This window comes from Grus americana, chromosome 5 (genome assembly GCF_028858705.1).
Source record: "Grus americana isolate bGruAme1 chromosome 5, bGruAme1.mat, whole genome shotgun sequence".
NCBI classification, from domain to species: domain Eukaryota; kingdom Metazoa; phylum Chordata; class Aves; order Gruiformes; family Gruidae; genus Grus; species Grus americana.
Genome location: NC_072856.1, coordinates 10149505 through 10170536, shown reverse-complemented (window position 1 = coordinate 10170536; position 21032 = coordinate 10149505). Strand labels below are relative to the sequence as shown.

General features: G+C 40.9%; 1 protein-coding gene across 5 annotated transcripts in view; it reads right to left on the bottom strand.

Moving 5' to 3' along the window:
* The window catches only part of SYT9 (synaptotagmin 9), a 73344-nt gene extending 57482 nt beyond the window's left edge, over positions 1-15862 (bottom strand). For all 5 annotated transcript variants that reach the window (XM_054828625.1, XM_054828626.1, XM_054828627.1 and 2 more), the window contains exon 1: positions 15234-15862. In XM_054828625.1, the coding sequence (XP_054684600.1) occupies positions 15234-15381 (148 nt within the window). In that variant the 5' untranslated portion in view covers positions 15382-15862. The remainder of the gene's footprint in view (positions 1-15233) is intronic.
* Between the last annotated feature and the right edge of the window lie 5170 nt (positions 15863-21032).

The window sequence follows — 21032 nt, the reverse complement described above, 5'->3', positions numbered from 1 at the left end:
TAAATTTCTAGTCACTGTTTTTCCATCTTCTGGCCTGACGTTTTTTATTCTTGCCCAGGAAAAAAATACAACTAAAAATAATAATGTGAGTTTCTTCTCAGCTCCCCAGAGACAGCTACAACCCACTTGCTAACTGGAATATGTTGGTGGGATTTGCTAATATTTTGGCTACCTCAGCTGAATGATTTTAGGACAATTTTTTTGAACACTTGGTACTTTTTTCTTTGTCATCCAACATCCTTAGGTAGAAAAGGGACCCATCAATTTCCACTACTTACCCTGGTCTTACATGGGCCCCAAAAATAAATAAAGAAAATGAGATTAAAACCAAAATCATACTTCCGAATCTTTGACTATATTATGAAAAAATAGACGTAAAACCATATTACATGAACATTATTTTAAATCTTCCCTTTAGAATCAGGTTCTTGTATATAACCTTCTCTCAGGAAGTCTCTGTGTTCCTATTTCCTTTAAATTAACACTATTCCCACCCTTGAGTTGACATTTAACTACCTGTTTTCGCCTCACTAAGTTAGTGAAGATTACGTTTCGGATTCAGTGGGGTATGAGTAGTTCCACTCCTGCACATCTGTTGGAAAATTTTACTCTCCCAGATTACTTGGAGTGAAAGTAGTACTACAGAAGTCATGAGGTCAGATTTAGTGGCTCTGGTTTAGCAGCTTTTGAAATCTGACTGACAGCAGGATTAAGTTTTGCCCCCAAATTAGAGAAAATCAGACAAATGTAGGAAAAGGGAATAATTTTTTGACCGACTAAAATGTGTCCATTAAGAAGACAGAAAACATTTTACTTGTGAGCAACAGATTACATTCACTTAAGAAAAAAACCTGACAAAGGACAAAAAAGGGAAAGGGAAAAGGACCACGCACTGCAAAGAGCTGCAGGTTCCAAACTTCCAGACTTGTGAAAGCCAGGCTGTCGGGGAGCGCCGAGTGGAGTTACCTCACTGTTAAACAATTTCTCTCGAGGACCTTAATGTAAGGGGTGGGTGGGGTTTCTTATGGTTCTTAAACATGAGCAAAACATGCACGTTGAGGTATATGACTGAAATTAATAAACAAATATATATCCTTAATAACAAGTAAATTGAATTAGTCAAAACACACTGTTTAATCCCAAGTACATGTGTGTGGCAAGCTGGAGAATGGGGGCACGTTAAAAAGGGCGCTCCCTCCGAGAAACGTACTTTTTATTGGGCATTTCTGCTGCAACGATGGGAACGGGACTACCTCGTACAGCAGTCCCTCCAGTCTCAAATGGTATCACGCTGAGATGTGCATTTGCAATCCAACCCAGGCCATGAAAGTAAATGTTTGAAACTCTTCTGCCAAAAAAGGGGCAGTGAACAGCAAAACGCTGGGATACGCAAAAGGTAACTGCCCTGTTAGTACTGCTGCACAGTCAGATGCGGGCTAGAGTGTGGGGTGGGATTTAGGTCTAAAAACATAAATCCAAGCTTGCAAACAGATATCACGAATAAATTCCATAGCTAAACATTCAGATTAAGCCCAGCACAGAAATAGAGGTTTTGAAATCCTCTTTATGCTTTTATTTATTCCCGTTTGGATGTGTATTTCATCCAATCTCTGCCTCTCAATTAGGGCTGCCTTGCTGATAACAGAGGCACATTTCTATTTGCTACCCTACACAGGAGGAAAATATATTCTGTTCATTATTTATAAGAGTAAAGTGTTGAGAGGCCCCAACAAAGTACAAGGCTCTTGTTGCCTGTTCACTATGAAAATAGGGCACCATATTCAGGGAAAATACTTCCCACTTAAGTCCCTGGGCCTAGCGTTTTCTCTTGGCTGCTTTTTAGGCAGTTTTCTGCTCAGTGCTTTACTGACATCACACTTGAGACATGCCCTGCTTTCTCTGCTGATTATGGACGGGGGATTAGCTGGAATTTTAGCTGCGTATCGGTACTGAAAAGGTAACTGAAAGGGCAGGAGAAAGCAGCCCTGACAGATTTCTCCAAGATCATGCCACAAGTGACTGGCACAGTTAAGAAAAGAGCCTTAGTTTTCACCGTTCCCAAATAGTAATCTATCCAGTCAAATAAACCATACTACTGTCTCTAAACAACATCCCTGAATCAAACAAATTCGTATTAATGTATCATAGAGTAATGTTTGATTCACAAGGATTTAGGGTCAGACATCTCCTATGGCTTTTTGTATTTTCATAGTCTTATTTAGCTGGGGCTAAGTCTTCCATTATCTTGGACCGAGTGTGTCAGCATCATTCCTTTCATTCAATTGCTGAGTCAGGAAATACTCTGTAAAAGCTTGCTTCCTCCCCCAAAGACTAACTAATGGGTAGAAGAATAAGCAACATTTGGGGTTTTAAAGTCAACAATATCAATGTTTATCTCAGAAGTACTCAAAGACTTAGGACCTATTTGCTGTCATTTACTGGGGACAGTACTGCTTGAAACACTGTAAAAAGGGTCCTTCCTTGTTAATCAAGGGCTAGTCATGCAACTCTTCTGTACCCATCATTTTTTCTACTCTTGTCCTAAGAAAACAATCTTTATTTACTAGAAACATATCCAGATTAATAACTCTGGCATGTACTATACTATTTATGATGAATCCAAGATCTTATGTGAATACCCACTTTGAGGTGATGTTTCTTTGAACATCAATGATGTTATGATTGCTGCCAACTATGTTTCAAACTTGTGGGAGTACTACAGAAAAGTAAGAACTGCTCCTCTTTTACAGTTTTGGACGTTTTATACTGTTGGAGTCCATGGACTTGTGTATTTCCCAGATGTAGCTGGTTGTATTTGCTGCCACGCACTCCGCTACACTCCTTTACTGATTGGTTTATCACATCTAGTTTGCTCATCTATCTTTGAGATAGCATTTTATGGCACTAATTTTACAGCTTTCTGATCTGTTTTGCTTCCTGAGAAAATAAAAAGGGATTTTTAAATGGTAAACATAATAGGTCTTGATGTAGCGGTGATGATTTGAGAAGGGAAAATAGCAGAGGATGGAGGACTGCACAGCTTCTTTCCTCCTCCGTCTCCTATACAGCATACATCATTCTAGATACTGTTAAGAGGGTTGGGGAGAAGGAACGGACAACTGAGAGAGAAAAGCGAAGGGAAGAGAGAGGGTTGAACTCCTCTCTGTACACTGTTCAATTTACCCTTGGCAAAAACATCTCACAAAGTCAGCAAGACCGTCCTGAGAGGAAATCCAGTGTGGGAGACAATTAGGGATGCTGCTTAAGAGAAAAGGGCCTGCTGAAATAAAAGGCAGTACTGATTTGGGGTTTTGAATTCCCTGCTTCCCCTCCCCTCCTCCCTGGCTCTCATGGTTTTGAATGAAACATTAATACTGCTTCAGATGCTTCTTCCCTCCAAGGCCAATCAGCTGCTCGGCAGGGCGTGAAGCGGTTGTTCATTTGAACAGCTAACGAGGGAGTGGAAGGACAGAACTAATTCTAAGGCTTTTCCAGCACTGCTGAAGCTCACATTCGCCTTGACACACGGGGAATGACCTGAAGAGCCTCTCTCCACTTTGGAAAAAGAGAAGTGGTGCTGTATTAATTCTGCATAAACAAGCCTGACTTGTCAGAAGAGATAATTTTTCACGATACAACCATAAACATAGTTTTAAGATTGGAGTAGACACCTCGTCCTGCTTAGTACCATGGCAACAACTACCACTGGAAATCTTCCTCGTAAGAGCGGTACGGAAAAAAGGAGGTAAAACAGCCAAACCAATGAAAATGTCAAATCCCAAGACTTCCATTTTAACAAAATTTCTGTTCCTTCTTCTCTTGGTGCACAGAGCCTTCAGAATGAGAAGTGAATCCTGAGATTGAATTTTAGATGTTCCTGAAGGTGAAAAACTGCTTCCCCCCCAATTTAGGAAGGAAAAAAGGTTGAGATGGCTGAAGGTGTTGCTGGGTCTGTTGCTATTAAGGTCTGTTCTGGTTTCCAGCTCCCAAGAAAAACAGAAAAGAAGGAAGAAGAATACATCAAAGGGAGAAAGTGCAGTTTTTGCTCACAGTGCTGAGTCTCACTTGTAACGCTACACAACAGAAGGACAGATACAGTAATTACTATCAACTCGCTCTGGCAAACCTATACCTGTGCGCTGCTATTTTAGGCGCTGCTTTTAGCTATTTTATCGTCGCTGGCTCATAGCAGCGGTATGAAAGAAATCATCTTCACTAGTCAAATCACTCTTTATAACATAACGACAACAGACCGAGAGACAGGTAGAGAATGAATAAGGTAGGCAGGAACAAGACATTAACTTGAGAATGAGAGCAGATATAAAAATGTTACACCTTCTGCAGTTAACAGAAGCTGGCAGGAACAGCGATGCTGCTGCACAGGAATGAGCCGAGGTGACAGGTTTTCCTTACTAGGTGAAGCCACGATGGCCAAGCTTTCTTTTTCTTGCTTAGCCACAGCCCTACTGTCAGTGTCAAATTATGCTTTCTCAGGCAGGCTTACCAAACTATGAACCCTCAAAAAAAACAACCAAAGCCCAACGCCCCCCAAAAAGCAGTGAGCATCTGATGGGACCCCAAGACGGCCAACGCATTTAGATAGAACTGCTTTTTTCTTTTTCTACAGTGAACTCCCTAAAGAAGCTCAAAGGGCTTTTAAATTCAGAAAAAAAAAAAAGGCAAATTTCACCGTAATAAAAAATAGAAATATAACTTCTTATAAAAGAGGTATAACAAGGTATATCCACAACTTTTCCTGTCTACTATGTCCCTGTAGGCAGGTCCTCAAAATCCCAGGCTTCAATTCGGTTAACTCTAATTTCCAAATGACAGCAAATCTGCTCGATGCTCTTTGGTCCCTTAGGAACACGAGTGATGTCTCCCTCTCCAGAGGCTTGGCCGCCCGTTCTGCTCCCCACGTCCATGCCCTGAGCAGCACAAGCGATAGGCTTCCTGCTCATGCGTGCTGCACCAGCAGGTTTCACCTCTCTTTCTTTGTGGGACAGCTATAAATGTAGAACAAACAAATCGGACATAAAAAAATAGGTCAAGCCATCACCTTTCTGTTTACCAGCTAAGCCTTATTTCTGATCTCTGTTTTCCAGTCCAATACTCATTTTCTTCACTAAACATGACAATTTATCTCACAGTCTTTGACTTGGATGGAGAAATTTTTTGTTTTGACTCATTAATCATCATTAATATTTGTCAATTTAAAAAAAAAAAAATAGAGGAAAAGTTTAAGTTAGACTTTTGTTTCCATGGATGCCTTAGTGGCATCTGCAGAAATAGGAGCCTTTCCTGATGGTATGATCTACTGAAGAAGAGAGGACAATCGTACAATTAAAACAGAATTGGAGCTATTAGTTTAGATTTATGCCTTATATTACCCCAAGCAAATTGGTGAAGCTTGAAAAAAATAGTACTGATATGAGAATTTTCTGTTCAGAGCTTTATGTATTTTTTTAAGCAATACCAGATCTGTTTTCTCTTGTATTTGGTTGCTAATGGACCTAAAAGCTCTTTTCAGCAGGTAAGAATTGTCATAATGCCACTGCTACATATCCTACATCAGCCCTACTATGGGGAATAGAATAGCACTCAGCGAGAACCAACTCAATACCTGCTTTATTTCCCTGTAGCCAGACTCAGGAAACGCTCCCTTCCTTTCTGCATCATGAATACTTGAGATCGCCCTATTTATGGTAGGCTTCCCAAAAAAGGACGGAATAACTAGGCATTAATTTTATCCATTAAACTTCTCTAGGGGAAAAAAAATATTAAAGAAACTTCTCTTTTAAGTGGGTAAAACATCTGCTACAAATTGAAACAGAAGATTGTAAGACTGTTGGTCTCATTGATCATTTTCTAATTAGCATTGTACATTCCTTTCTATGTATTATAGTAGGATAATTCTTACTGAGTTACAAGTTGTAATTATTTACATAATTTGATAGATGTGAGAAACACCTTCTGTAATATCTTAATGTATATTAGTGAAACCATTAACTTTATAGGGATGAACCTCTTGCAAATTGCAAAATAAGTAGAAAGTTTTAAAAGAGAACTCTAAACGGAACTTTATATAGCTGTGGCCAGATGCCCAATGAGATAATCTGTGTGTACGACGGGTCAAACATTATATATCGATTTATTAAACAGCAATACAATTACGTTCTCAAATTGCACTAAAAGTGAGGAGAAAACAAACCATGCTGTTGAGGTCAGAGAATTAAAACACAGATGAATTAAAAATACTAGAAATACAGGCAGTAAATAAAATGAGATGCTGCTTGAGAAAGCATACAGGTATATACACACACAATCTGGAAAATAAATGGAGAAAGCAGACACAAAGTAACCTGGGTAGGAACGATGAAGACTGGTTTGCAAGAGATTTAAAAAGGTAAATATTTAGTGTTTGGCTAGTAGCTGTATACACACAAAAAAGGTCCATCACGTGGGGAAAGGAAAGATGTGGGGAGTTTCACAGACAGTAAGACAGAATTAAGAAATTTTGAACAAACTTCCTGATGGAAACATGTTTCCAAGGGAAGTCAGGAAGGCTTTCTTTTTGTGTGCGTGTAAAACTAAACTGGGGGGAGAAAAACGGTAAGAAAGTATACTGGAAGGGATGATCCTGTTTCAGTTTCTAATTCCTCTTATTTTACATGCCTTTTGAAAATTTTAAGTCCAGTCATTACTGCCTTTTTTTTTTTGTTAGCATGGTGAATTTACATCAACAATCTAAAAGCTTTTTTCTGACAGATTATATATTCTTGGACTCTTCCAATGTTTCTCTTTGGTAAACACACATGAACTGTAAATTGGCTCAAGACATACAGACGCGTTTGCCAGTTTTGACGCCACACACTGTATTTCTGAATTCCAACTAACCCTAGGAATATACAGGATCAAATCCTGTAGCGTACTTGTCTGCCGAAAGAAGCCAAACTGATTTTACTTGGCTAATGAATGTCTCAAATCCCCCCCAAAATGCAGCTGAACATATTGAGGAACTTAAACTGCACAAGATTCAGTGTGATTACAATAGCTAATGTAACAAATGTGCAAACCACCAGCTGTTATACATAACATTTTCTTTATGCTATATGACAGATTATTTTTTTTGTACTCCCAAAATAAATGGATCAAGTACTCACTACTTAACAGTACTACAGAACATGCAAAAAAGATTTATCTTGTAAAACGATGAACTTTAGGAATTAATGATTTTATAAGTTGCAACTGACAGAGATTTTATGAAAAATCCTTCCATCTGTAATTAATTATTCTAAATTCTTATCCCTTGAACTAAAATTTTGTTAACAATATGAAAAGGACATAAAGCTTTAGAACAAAATAATCTCTCTTCATCTCTGTGGTCTAAATAAAGCCACAAAAGAGCTTAAATTAATGACAAAATATAGCAAAAGATGCACAATACACTGTTCTTGAGTACAGCTTTGCACTAAACCAACAATGATCATTATTTTCATTGGGGAAAGAACTAAAACCTGGAAATGTGGTTTTAAACAGAAATACATAAATTGCAGTTAATGTTCATCCTCTACTTACTACACACCAAAGATGCTATAGTGCTGCACAGCCTCAAGACTGAATTTAACCGGATCTGCTGTTATGACAGAAATAATTTTGGACTTACATTTCTAGGTCTTTGAATTGTCAGTGTAATTAAACTCTCACAAATTAGTTTGGAATGGAAATTTCCAGAAAGCTATCTGTGGGGAGGGGACGTGTAGCTGACCATTTGTACTTGGGTCACTAAATGTATAGATCGCACAGAAATGTAACAATTCCGAATTCTACCGGTACTGATAAACAGTGTTATTGTAACACCAAGTCACAGTTTTTGAGGAATTAATGATCCATAAATCCATTACAGTAACACCTCTACTTAAGTGATCAGAGTTTTTTGTCTCCAAATGTAAATTGTTGCCTGCAGAAAGCTTATGGATATTTCTTAGGAAACTATAATTAGCAAATTCTTTCCCCTCTCCCCCCTGTCTAGGAGAAATGTGCAAATCCCATTGAAGTACGAGTTATGACAAATGCAGTGGTAAACTTTTAGTGGCAAGTACAGTCATATGTACGAGGGCTAAATTTAGCCTACTGTTTTTCATCAGCAAAACTGGCATTTAAGATGAGAATTCAGGTATAAGACAGACTGTATGCCGTCCTAATTTTTAAAAGGTTGATGTTTTTGTCATTACTCCTTAGGCTACTTTCAGTTATATATATTTTTGTTACTCACAATTCAAAATAACCATTTTCTTTAACATTCACAGCACATTCAGTAGAGACTTGCATAAACTGTGGGATGACTGTAGAGATAATTGACTTCTGAGTCAATTGGCATGTTATTCTAAATTTTAGGATTACTTCAGAAATCTGCTTGCAATGACTTCAGTAAATAAATATTATTTTTATATATACAATGAATATAGTATACAAGAAAACATACTTTTTTTTTGTTAAATACAACGAGGTGCAGGTGGCATCAGTGTATTTAACACAAGCGTAACACAATGTTGTGCTGTCGTTTCAGTGGAGAAGTGCAGACTGTAAACAACAGACATTTCGTATAATTCTCATCTAAGTGAGAAGTAAAACCAAAATGGAAGTGGAAGCCCCAGAAAGCTCTTGCTTTCCACTTCTATAGTGACTATGGATGTAGAGGCCACGAGGGCTAGAAGCCACCCTCCTCTTGGCTTTTTCTCATACAGTCAAACTTGCTCTGCTCCCCACTACGTCCAAGAGCAGCCACAGGACAGCAGCGGCATGAGTCTTGGTCAAAGGGACTACACAAAACCTACTCACTCACCTTTGCCTTCTCCACTTAGAGGAAAGTACTACTATACTGAAATTGCTTTGCACCACTGAAAAATGTAAAGTTACTTCAGTAGCGTGAGGATCTGTCCTTTCGTGTTTGACCAGTATTTAATATGACTGTGCTCCAACCTGACCAAAGCTCAAGATCAGTTTTATCGTAAGATGATCTTCGCCGTTTTCCTTTTGTCTGGTTCTGAAGTGTAAATTATAACTTAAACATCTATACATCTTTACGTTACCTGTAAAAAGAACAAAAATCTATTCTAGGAAAAAGTCATATGCAGTTATATTAAAGTAAAATCTTTAATTTACTTTTATTTACATTAATTTATTTTAATTACAGCTTCAAGCCATTATTAAGCACACAGGTGGTCCTCTTCGTTTCAACTTAATTTGCTCTTTTCTGCACTTTGTTTCAAAGTTGAGAGTTACCTGTTTAAAAAAGATTTCCCAGGAAAACCCAATACTAACCTCTTTCACTATGACAGGAAAATCTCTAAAAGCCTTCGTTTAGAGGAAATTAAACTGGCAGAGCATCTTAGAATACAAGCAACAGGAAATAATTCTTTTTATCTTCTGCAAACTTGTTCCTGACTTTTCAAAAGAGAAAAAGAATACATATTTTTAGTCTAAAATACAGAACATCATTGTATTTTTTTAAACTCTTGAAACAGCACTTTGGTTCTTGAAACCCAAAGGAACTTGGGCCTCACACTTATTCATTCATTTGACATCATGTCAGTGAATACCATTCATACTTGTCCTCTGTCTTGTGAAGAGTTGTGCACTAGCATGACATACAGAATACTATCAATTTGGAGTGGCAGCATTTTACATTCCTTTTGCAGGAGGAAAATAAAATTACAAATATGGAAAGCAATGGGTCATAACGAGTAAAATAAAAATAAAAACCATACTGAAAGTTTTTTTACCCGCTCGAATCTTTTTCATGTCTTTACAACTTGTAAATGCTTTTTGCATTTATCTAGATAAATCTAGATGTACTTAGCGTCTTGATGAAACTGCAGCTTGCTATGTTCCTGAAGTTTGGGGGGTGGAGGGGAATAAATCAGTAAGCCATTTGAGTTACAAAAATTTAAAAATACCCTCTTAAGGACTTAAATTACTTTCTGAAGATGGTTTTTGTTTTTAAAGTCAGTCCTGAATTAAAGGGCGGCTTGCTGGGATACTATTTAATTGCAAGTATTAGCTTCCTAGGGACTGACCAGTCTATCGGAATGATACTCTCTAAGAAGACCTTGACTCCCACATTCCACTGGTCGGCCACGAGGCCACGCTTATGCCTTCTATTTCTTTGTGCTTTTCTCTTTCCCGAAGTTGAAAGTGTATCTTAAAAAATAAAGTACTGATTAATAAGACTATTAAATTCTACAGCAAGCCCATAACTGCGCCTGCTCATACATTGTCTTCAATATCCATCACATTTCCATACCCACGCTTATTTAGCTTCTTGATTGTCAGCTATCTTTACCTCCATCGAGTACTAAAATCTGACTTTCTGTCACTGTACAATATTGAACTCTTACTTATGACCTGTGCCTAATGGCCATCATTACACTCACAATATTTGCCATGTATTCTGTTTTAGCATTTATTAGTCAATTTTAAAGCACATAATTAAGAATATTTTAAGACCTTACTGGCTTATCCTCAAGATGTGCAATCCAACAGAACAGGAGAGCAAACTTTACTTTTTATTCCTATTCATTTTTCTGCTACAGCATTAATGAAAATTCATTATGATTAATGGCCTAGACTTTTTTTTATATCCCTCATCTTCATAAGCATCTTTTTTATCCAGTCCTCAGGTTCGTAACAGCTTCATCTGACCTTTTTAAATTTTTTATTCCAAGTTTTCAGGCGTTGCATACTTTTTAACTAAAGTAGGAAAAAATCAATCTGTAGAACGTGCCAAGGAGATGAAGTTTTATGTAAGGCAGTCTCAGTGTGCAACTCTTTTATACTTTTCCATTATATAACTTAATTTTACTGATATTCAGCAAATGCCAGCAAATGTATAACTATGCATGAAGCACTTTGTTGCTATATCTAGCAGTCACTGGAAGGTATGCAGGCAGCACAAGTTGCTGCAAAGTTGGAAAAATGCTACAACAAAAGGCAGTGCAGAAATCCGTCAGGTCTACAAAGAGCAATGGCAGCCCACCACCACCGTCTCTGGGAAGCTGGTTTGTTTAGAAACAAAGATTCATTATGGAACAACAACAACAAAAATACCCAAAAGACCCAAAATCACCTACACCCAAGAACTACAACTAGTGGCAAAAGCTTTAAGGTTGATTTCTGAAATGTCTGAAATGCAACCCGAAAGCAGTCAAACCAGCTACAGTGGAAGTGTAATTCAGAGTCAGGTACCAGCCAGACTGAGAACAGGCGCTAGCTCCAGCCACCAAAAGACTTCATTCCTCTCTTCTAAGCCAAATTCTAAACTATCCTAAATCAAAACCACGTAACTATTCCTCTTGATTTTTTCCCTTCAAAGTGTCCATTTTTTAAAAAGTCCCAAGTCACAGGTACAAAAACATACATCCCCCTTCTGGCAGGCTTGATTCATGCCGCACCAAGTTTTTCTGTTAAGAAGTTGCAAGGTAAATCTATTAGAGAAATGGTCCACAAGGAAATGCAACTTTATTTGGTTGTAATTCCTCCTTTAATGGTGAATCTCTCCATTAAGATTTTCTGCCTTCTTGGTTTTTTGTTTGTGGGGGGTTTTGGTTTGGTTTTTTTTTTTTTTGTTTTGTTTTTTTACACATTAGTATAATTCTTCTAGTCAAGCAACTTCCATTCCTCATCCACAATATTTGCTTTCTCTGGTGTCATGGGGTGATATTACATGACCTTGTTTTCAAACGCTCATATGACTAACATGGTTCTCACTTGAATATCTCTAAGGGTCCATATGACTCTCCCTTATGAACGTATTACATACTTGGTGTGCTCTGACTTAGCAATTTACCCTCATAAGGCCCTTCTACGATATAGAAATTTTATCAGCATTTTACAAATACAGAATGGAGGAATGGAACAGAAAAAGATCCAGCTTATTAAGGTATCTAAATGCTTAAGGATGCCTGTTGGGATTTTCAAGGGTGCTCTGACATATAACTCTTATTGAACTAATGGAAGATTTTTCACTAAATGCCTAATTTGCATTTTTAGTTTTCTGAAAACCATTATAAACCTGACTCACTCGTGTCACTCTTTAAATCCAGCGGACTAGTGCGTTAAACCTGGAACTCATTAGCCTTTAAACTTATGCTCTATGCCCTGTGCAGTACTTCCCATAATAGGGCAAATTACATGCAAAATAAAGACGCTGTGCATGCCACAAGCATCCAGTCCCTCCTGTCCCCCTTCCTCCTGCCCTCGCGGGCCGAGTCACAAGCCAAATACTCAGACGGCGGGGAGCCACAAAGCCAACTGCATCAGATGTCAGGCAAGTGGATCTCCAGGGATCTGGCTGCTCAGTGCTGGGACTGAGGGGCGCCGTGAGGGTGAGCTTGTAGACAAACCCTGGTATCAGGCTCAGCAACACCTCAGCTCACTTCCTCCCTCAATTAGGGTTTGATTCCCCCCCGCCACCACTCACATAACAGAGCTAACGTACATGAATGGCTCAAACCAAACGTGCTGTAAAATCATCTGTACCCACCACGTAGTTGGGTTTAGGCAAGTAGCCACTTTATTGCAGAAAAACTTCCATAAGCATGGGGAAATGCTTTAATTCCTGTACAAAAGCTAATCATGTATGTTTTCTAGCTGCACCTTTCTCAACTCTAACAAAGTTGTACACATTTTTAGATACCTCTTTTGTCTGGCCTAGGAGGAAGATGTTCAGTTCAGCTAACGCACATCACCTTCATACAGGAAAACAATAGGTTATAACAAGTATAGCTTCATCTTTTACCTAATTTTGCCAGGTTTTCTTCACACCCCTATGCTTAGACCACTAGAGGCTGGAAAGTGAATGGATCAGCTGTCAGGGCTTTTAAACGCCATTTCGGCATTGTTAAGTGAAGGAAACTCACTATGTAAATGAAGCTGGATTTGGTCAATGTACTATCCTGTGATTATGAATCGTATCACTTCTTTTTGGAAGTCACGTATGCTGTCTTCTTCCAGCCCATACCATCACATCCAAGGACCAACTAAACAAACTTCATGGGCAGCTAGTTTACTGGGACAATATATGTATTTTAATCAAAGAAATATAAGACAAGGTAAATTAATAAATTCCTGACATTGCTACCCTACAGAAGTGGTTTCCGAGTCAGGGCTTATGGATAACGTGTTGCCTGCTAGACCCTCCGAGACTGGCTGCAGCTGCAAAAAATAAAAATGTTAAAATTGAGGCCAATAGGAAGATGCTGCCTGCAGCATAATTGCTCACTGTTGTTGCACATTGGCTGGCGAAGGTTAGGGACTGCTGCTCTGTGTAATTGAGCCGGTTTGCAACAATACCAGAAGGCTGTTGTATAATAAAGGTTTAAGCAAAACAGGTAGAAGTAAATACAGATTTTAGTTTTGTTGTTGTTTTTTTTTTATCTTCAGGCAGAGGTGATAAATTTTTACTGAACACACCATGTTTTAAAAATGCTCCCGAACAGATGCCAGGTACTCTTTTTGCCCGAGGCTAATGGAAAAAAGCAGGTAGCTTCTGAAGGAAATCTGAAAAGCTGTTATCCAAGTAGCTGAGGTTAAAGTCCCATATGCATTTCAAGTAATTGAGTATTCAAAGTGAGCACTGATTTAAGTAGACATTTTTGGAATCATCACTTGATATACAAATATGTGATTGATCCCTTGGTAAATGAAAATTACAGAAAATCACAGGTGTCTGTCACAAAAATTAGTGCTTATATGAACAAAGCAATTAAATCTGCCTATATGAGCAAAACAATTAAATTTGCCTAATTTTAAAGAATCCTTCTCAAACATTGCATGAATCACTTTAATTTGAATATTTTAAAGTGAGTGAGAAGCTGCAATGGCTGCAAATAGCTCTGGATACAAGCAAACTGAATGTTGGAAAATTCCTTATTCATTTATTGTGATAGCAGATCTCTTTTCTCTTTTTTCTTTTCACTTGTTTCCTCCAGGCCTTTTAGCATATCCAAGCATTTGTCAGTAAGTTGCACTCTGTTACTTCAGACTCACCAAAATACAGAAAAATATTTAAGAATAGTGTCATTAGACTGCCCTATGCTACGTTAACTAATTTATTTCAGAGAATATCAAAGGAATCAGTACGGTGCTGTGATGATCAGCTAATCTAACAGCAAGGCTTTCCAGTACTGCAAATGTTTATCAACTTCTAACTCTCTAAATGTCTCCTCATAGTGAGCAAACTCAACTTGATGGTGTAAAAATGAATATAATAAACTCCTACTTCACATTGCAATTTGCCTTTCCCTTATGGGCAGAGACGTACAGCACACCATCAATCTTCCAACATTTCCGAGCAGCTGGAGCTCAGCTTCCTTATTAAAAAGCTTCTTTAAGGTAAAGTTTGTAAGTCAGAGTGTTACGCCAAGACATGAAAAGGCAACCATAATCCAGACACTCGGACACGTAAAATCACTCGGTGTACATCCTGTCAGAACTACAACCCCCACATCTGCTACGGAAACGCAAGAAATACTCTTTTTTGGCTTGTGAAATACAGAACCGGAAAGTTAGGTTAAATCGCGTTGCATTTAAACTGAGCTATGAAACCCCCCGTCTTTTAGAATGAAAGCCGGAGCGATGGGGAGGGCCACAGGAGCACGAGAAGGGCCCCCCCGTCCTGTGACGCTGCTGCAAACAACAGAGGGGGCAGCGCTGGGCAGGGAGGCTCCGACCCGCTCCAGGGCCGGGCTGAGCCCAGGCGGGCGGCGGGGGCACGCCGGCCAGCCGAGGGACAAAGTTGCCTGCCGTGCTGCCCGCACCGCGCGCTGCCGGCACTCGGGCAGTTAACAGCCGGCTCCAGCGGGGAGAGCTGCCGAACGAGGGCTTTGCTTCTCCGCCAACAGCTGGGCGCTGGACGCCTGTAACGGAGACCCGGCAGCACCACCCGAAACCACCGTGCGCGGCGGCGGGCGGCCGAGCCCGGACGAGCGTTCTCCCCCGGCCACACCGGGGCAAATCTCCCCCCCACCCCCAGCCCCGGGCTCCCGGGAGCCCCCACGTCCCCTTCTTCCCTCCCCGGCCGCTGGCACCCGGGGGCAGTTCCCGCCGTGCCGGCAGGCCTCGTCCCGCGGCACCCGGCCTCCAAGGGATGCTCGGGGACGTTCACCCTCCTCCCGTAGCCAGGGCGCGGCGGAGGCCGTCGGTGCTCGCACCCCTAACGGCGGCGGCCGTACCTGAGTCGGTGAGGCGGGGCCGGGCTCTGTCCCGCAGGTAGTAGATGAAATCCCGGCAGTTCTCGTTCTCCACCGCCCCGACGGAGCACAGCTCGGCCAGCAGCTGCAGCGCTTTCTGGCAAATCTCGTCCTCCCTGTCGCCGGGCATCGCCCCCCAGCATCCTCGGGAGCGGAGCGGAGCCCTGCGGTCAGGCGCCGCGCCGCTGCCCGCCGCCCGCCTGCAGCCGCCCGCGCCGCCGGGCCGCCGCCCGCATCCTCCGCCAGCGGCGCCCGCCCCGCCGGGCCGAGCCGGGCCGGGCCGCCCGCCGCTCCCCCCCCCCCCCCTTGCTATCGACTTCGTCCCGCCGCCTCCTGCACGCCGCGCCGGTGCCGGGGGCGGAGGACGGGGGGGGGGGTCCCACCAGTTGAATGCGAGGGCGGGGAGGGCCGGCGCCGCGACCGCCCAGCCGCGCTGCCGCAGCTCTCCCCCCGCGGCGGGAGCGGGAGGGGGGGCCGGCCGTGCCTCCGCCCGACCGGCCTGGCCGCCGCGCCCCTCCCTCGGACCCCGGCCCGCGTCTCGTCTGGGGGGCTCCGCTCAGCGGCAGGGTCTGGTCGCGGCACCCCCCGAGCCGAGATCCTGGGCCGTGTCTGAAAACGGGCGCGGGGGAAAACTTGCGAAGCGGCGTAGGGTCTGGTGAAGGACGGCCCTGAGCGCAGGTGCTGACGGACGGCTGCTCGTCCTGCTCCTCTTCGTCACTGGCCAGGCCCAAACCTCCTCTTCGCTGGTCCGTGTGTAACGTTAACAGTTTGTTAAATACCGTGTTAAATACCGTATGCCTTTTGTGTCTCGCTGCCTACTCCTCTTCAGAAATTATTCCCTTCACTCAGCTAATTGTTCTGAAATGACTGTAAATAATGTGCGCCCTCACCGTTTGGAACCGAGCGGAGGGGCAAACGTTACAAATTTATGCTGGATAGAACGGCGTTCTTCAGCGGGTTCGTAGTTTGGCCCGGGTGATGGTTTAGAAAGAGTTAAAGCACCGATGAGAAATCTCGGGCACCTGAGAACCGGCCATAGCTTGAGGGGAAGGCAGGAGAGCCTTCGCTGGAGGAGGTGGAGGCTGAGAAGCCGTCTGCCATTAAGCGTGTTTATCCTGACAAGTGGGAGATCTGTAAGGTGCTGCTTCGCTTTCTGGATTTGTAGGCAGGGAGGCTGGTGGGTGTCATGAGGGGAAAAGCTGAGAACTGGCTGCTCCGTTTAACTTATTTATTTTTTTCCTCTCCCTCTCTCTTTTATAATAGTTTAAGCAAATATCAGAGGCCATGATGATCTTGGAAAGTTCAGACTGATGTGGATGCTCAGCCTACTGTTTAAAGGCTGATCATAACGGTTCTAGAAATAGTGTAGACAGCAACATCTTCTAGTAGAAGCTTTTTTCCAAGGAAAAAAGTATACTGTTGAAGTAAGTTAGAATGTATTCTGCAAATGGAGTGGATGTTAACAACAGAAGTTGTTTATTGGTATAACTTGATGTCTCCTAGTGCTGTGGCAGCATTGCTTATGTCTCAAAGGCATGACTTTTTTCCCTCACTTTTAATACAAAAATTATGTCTGTAAACCATGATTATATAATCCAGGTATAATTCCATCAGTAAACAGGCAACTGTTTCACGCTGCTTGTTCTTATTATGAATTAATAATAAAATGGTATGTAGCTGTTATAGTCGTTGAGGTCATATTTTTGAAGCCCAGAGATTTTTATGACATAACTATATGTTTTCACATCTAAGCATAGGGAAACTTCCTGCTAGTCTCAATAAATGCTGCAAAAACATTTATCTTGGTGCTGGAAACACCAACATGATTGGCTTGTTTCTCCAAGCATGCAGGGAGGGAGGGAAGGGAGACAATTCTGAAGAGGTACAGTCAGTCACAGCTCTTTCTCTGAAACTAAGGAGCAGACTTTAGAAGTACTGCTGCTCTTCCTACTTTAGTGAAGAAGGGGTAAAATTTAAAGAACTTGGTAGAACCAGAGATACCAGACTCCCTTTTTGGAAAAAAAAAAAAAACAAACCACCCAGCTACAAGAGAGCTAGTGAATTATTCATATGTGCATAAGCTCTTTGGGGGTAGAAACTTTTTCATCTAAAACACAAAATCAAGTCCTGGCCAATGCTAGCACTATGTAATAAAGAGGAGGAAAGACAGAGGAGCCATCAAAGATCACTGACAGAGACATCAGTGAAGTATACTCCAAGCAGTCCAATGATGATGTGTGACCAGATTTTGAATTACTGTACAATTTGTGCATTGTGACTCATTTAGGCAGATTATTTGGCTATATTTTGGTAATTTGGCCCCGGCCTAGATGGCTGTGCTGTTGTATAGTTTGTACTCTGTCCAGGATAGTCAAATATATCAACTGCAAAGTGATATTAATGCATTTACTAGAGCGAGGTTTTAATCCTCATTGTTTATCCTGCTTGTGTGGGACCACAAGCCCATCGCTAGCCTCAGAGTGAACTCTGGACAGCCTGGTGATGAAGCGGTAATTTCTTTATCTTTCTCCTATAACTAAAATATCTTGCTTCATTTTTTGAATAGAAGCAATTTGAAGGTGCTGAGATGTTTGTAATGCAGATGGTGAGAGTTGGAAATTTTTCAGTCTGGTGGAGGAAAGACCATGAAATTGTTTGGACATCACAGCTAGTAAACAAAGGCATCTATTTTCAAAAAATCTGAGCAAGTACTAAGTGCACTGCGTAAGCAAATGCCCATGCCTCTTTCTGGAGATAACAGCAGTAAATGTAATCTGCTGTGTCTAAAAGCAAATGCAACTTTTCCTTCCTGTGGTTGCTTGTGAAAACTGGATTATATCTGCCATTTCATTGTCATCGATTGCATGTTTCTGTACTTGCAGGCACCCCTAATTGTGATGAGTTTACTCTTGTGTGAACTGCAGATTTTTCCTGTTCAGGGGATCGTGTTATGTTTGAGATCCCAAGTGAATGTTGTACTACTTAAATGCATGATGCAGTGGGACACTCCTGTTAGCCTTATCTTGAGAGTTACAACTTGTACTGACCATCAGTCTATTTTTTTTCTGTTTAGCTCAGAGCTGCCCTCACACAGTACAGTGTACTCAGAAAAAAAATCCCCAAGCCTGCTACACACGGAGTCAAAATAAGTTTAACTGTTTGACCTACAACAGTTCTGTCATCATCAATTGACACGTTCTTCTTTCTTTTCTTGAAATAAAGCTTTTCCCCGCTGTTCTGGCAGTAACACAAGGGTTGCTTGACAATGAAATCATCTTCAAAGCTAAGGCATTCATGAAATGAATGCCTTTCTGGAAGAAAGTATGGCAACTTGCATCAGAATTTTGATTATGGCTATACTGCAACCAGAACTTATCAAGTATTTATAATTGTTTGAATGACATTTGGCCTCAAATAGATGGATATAGATCACCTTGTTAATACTTTTTTAACAATAGGGAAGAAAGAGGCCACGTGTATTTCAGGAAATCAAGGAAATATGCAGAGCAGTAAACTTACTAAATGCAACATGACAACAATGTTTTGTTGTTTTTTTTTTTTTTCCTCAAAGTCAAAGTGGGTGAACTCGGCGATTAAAGAGTAGGAAGGAAAGGCAGGGATCAAGGAGGACATTGCTGTGGTTAAAGGGTGCCATTGCGCTAAAAGCAGTCACTTGGAGTCCAGGCTGGAGATGGGAAATGCCACTGTAGAATCAAAGATTGATACATTTATCAAATTTTTCTGTTATTGGCTGTGCCAGACTTTCTGCCTGACTTTCCCTCATATACGTATGTACTCTTTAACTTCTGTTCTTAATGGATATATCTTTTTATGCTACTGAAAACTAGAAAATGCTTAGGTGAACATATAAGAAATAGGAACATGGGTAACTACTACTGAGTTTTTATGAGATGGTGCTTGTCTGGGCAACTTCATTCTTGAGATGCATTAGTTATTCTTCACAGAAGCTTTTAGGAATGCTTTTAAGGGGATGGTAGTTAGAAAATAGATATGCTCCCATTTGGGCTTTTTACTCATCATTGACTGCTAGAGGTCATATGGAAACACGTTAGTGTTAACTAAAGGAAAGGTGATATCATCTCTTTGAGAATGTCTTCTAAAACTTGGATAGCTGTTCTTGGGTGCAGCTAATAATATGGAAACGTTTAAAGATGTTGAGATTGGTGTTAAATACCGTGATGAAGGAACATGAGAAGGGATGGTGGTGTATTTTCATAATGGCATTTATAAAATCTTAAGGGTTTTTATATGGAATCACATGTCACTTATTGACATCTGTTCAGATTTTTAAAATATAATACATAAAACCAGTGTTAAACACCGGATAGTACAAAGCTTTGTTTTTCTCCTCTGCAGGGGGCATGTAAGCTGTTTGTACAACAGAATTATTAAAATGTCATTACAGAGTTTTCTGAATGATGGTAGGTAGGTTGCTTTCTCACAGCAGGTCCTGAAGAAAGAGCAAAATGTCTATCCTGTCTTGAGCAGAAAAAAGTATGTCAAAATCTCTTAGGTATCATCAAGTGTCACTAGAAGCCGTGCTGTATTGGAGGATTAGGAATATATGTCTGATGGCCAATGTCCTGATACAACTGGTGCTCAGCTACATTTTATGAAGGGGGCTGAAAGGGTCTAGATAATGAATGAGTTGTTTGGATGAAGGTTATGAGAAAAAGCAAGACAGCTACTTTAAGTCGACTATAGCTCATCAGCGGGATTTTTTTGTTTGGTTGTTTTTTTCTCCCCGTGTTGCCATTGGACAAAGCTTTACTGCCTAGGGGAGAGGAGGAGATGCAAGCTCGAAGTAGAAGATACTGCCCAGAAGTCTGTAAACAGTGCAACATGAATAGAAGCTATTTCAGATGATGGATCGCTTTCATGACCTCGTTATAGCAGATAACCATTTTTTCCTTGATCGTCATACACCTCGTGTGTTAATAGAGACGACTCTGGGTGCTGTAGCTTGTCGTCTGCTATTTTCATCTATCTTAAGAAAGCTTCCTCAAAACTAAAGAAAGAGGGAAGAAAACACATCCTCTCTTCTGATTTGACTTTAATTCTAGTTTGACAATCTCTTCCTTGACAGCTTTTGCAAACACTACTGGGAAAAAAGAAAAAGTTTACTGAATAATTCAGTCTTGAGAGTGAATTGAGCTTGAGGAGAATTGTTGAATTCCCAAGTCTGTGGTCTGTGGTTTTTGTTATTGACTGCTCACATGGATTTAAAGTCCTGTCTCCACAGTCAGTGGTTTTTATCTCCCTTTTGGATGCTGCAATTTTGTCTAGCTTTCCATCTCTCAATGCCAGCTCTCTGATCTTGCAAATAAACATATCAAGAACTATTGAAGGACCTTGCTGCTACCAAGGGGAGCCATAGCTAGCATGCTACACCGAGCTCTTTTCTAGCTGCCGTTTTGCATATAACTATGCAACTATAAATCAGAATTTGACCTTGGACCTGAGTGTTGAAGAGAGTCCAATGAATATGAAGCCATCTTTTCTGGCTTCTAAGGTCTAGTGGTTTTTTCCCTCTTCTGTGGGGTATTATTTATGACACTTTCCCTTAATGTTTGCCTGTTAGTTCATGCTGCTTTTATTACTGATGTTTTAATCTTACAAATAGACATGAAGGCATGGTGTGAAAGAAGGAAATTGATATCCCAGACATAGACAATTAAATGAACACTTTAGGTTTATCTTGCAAGTAAAGGATGGTCCAATAACTAAATCATCACCTATGATGTCTTTCTTTTACTGCTA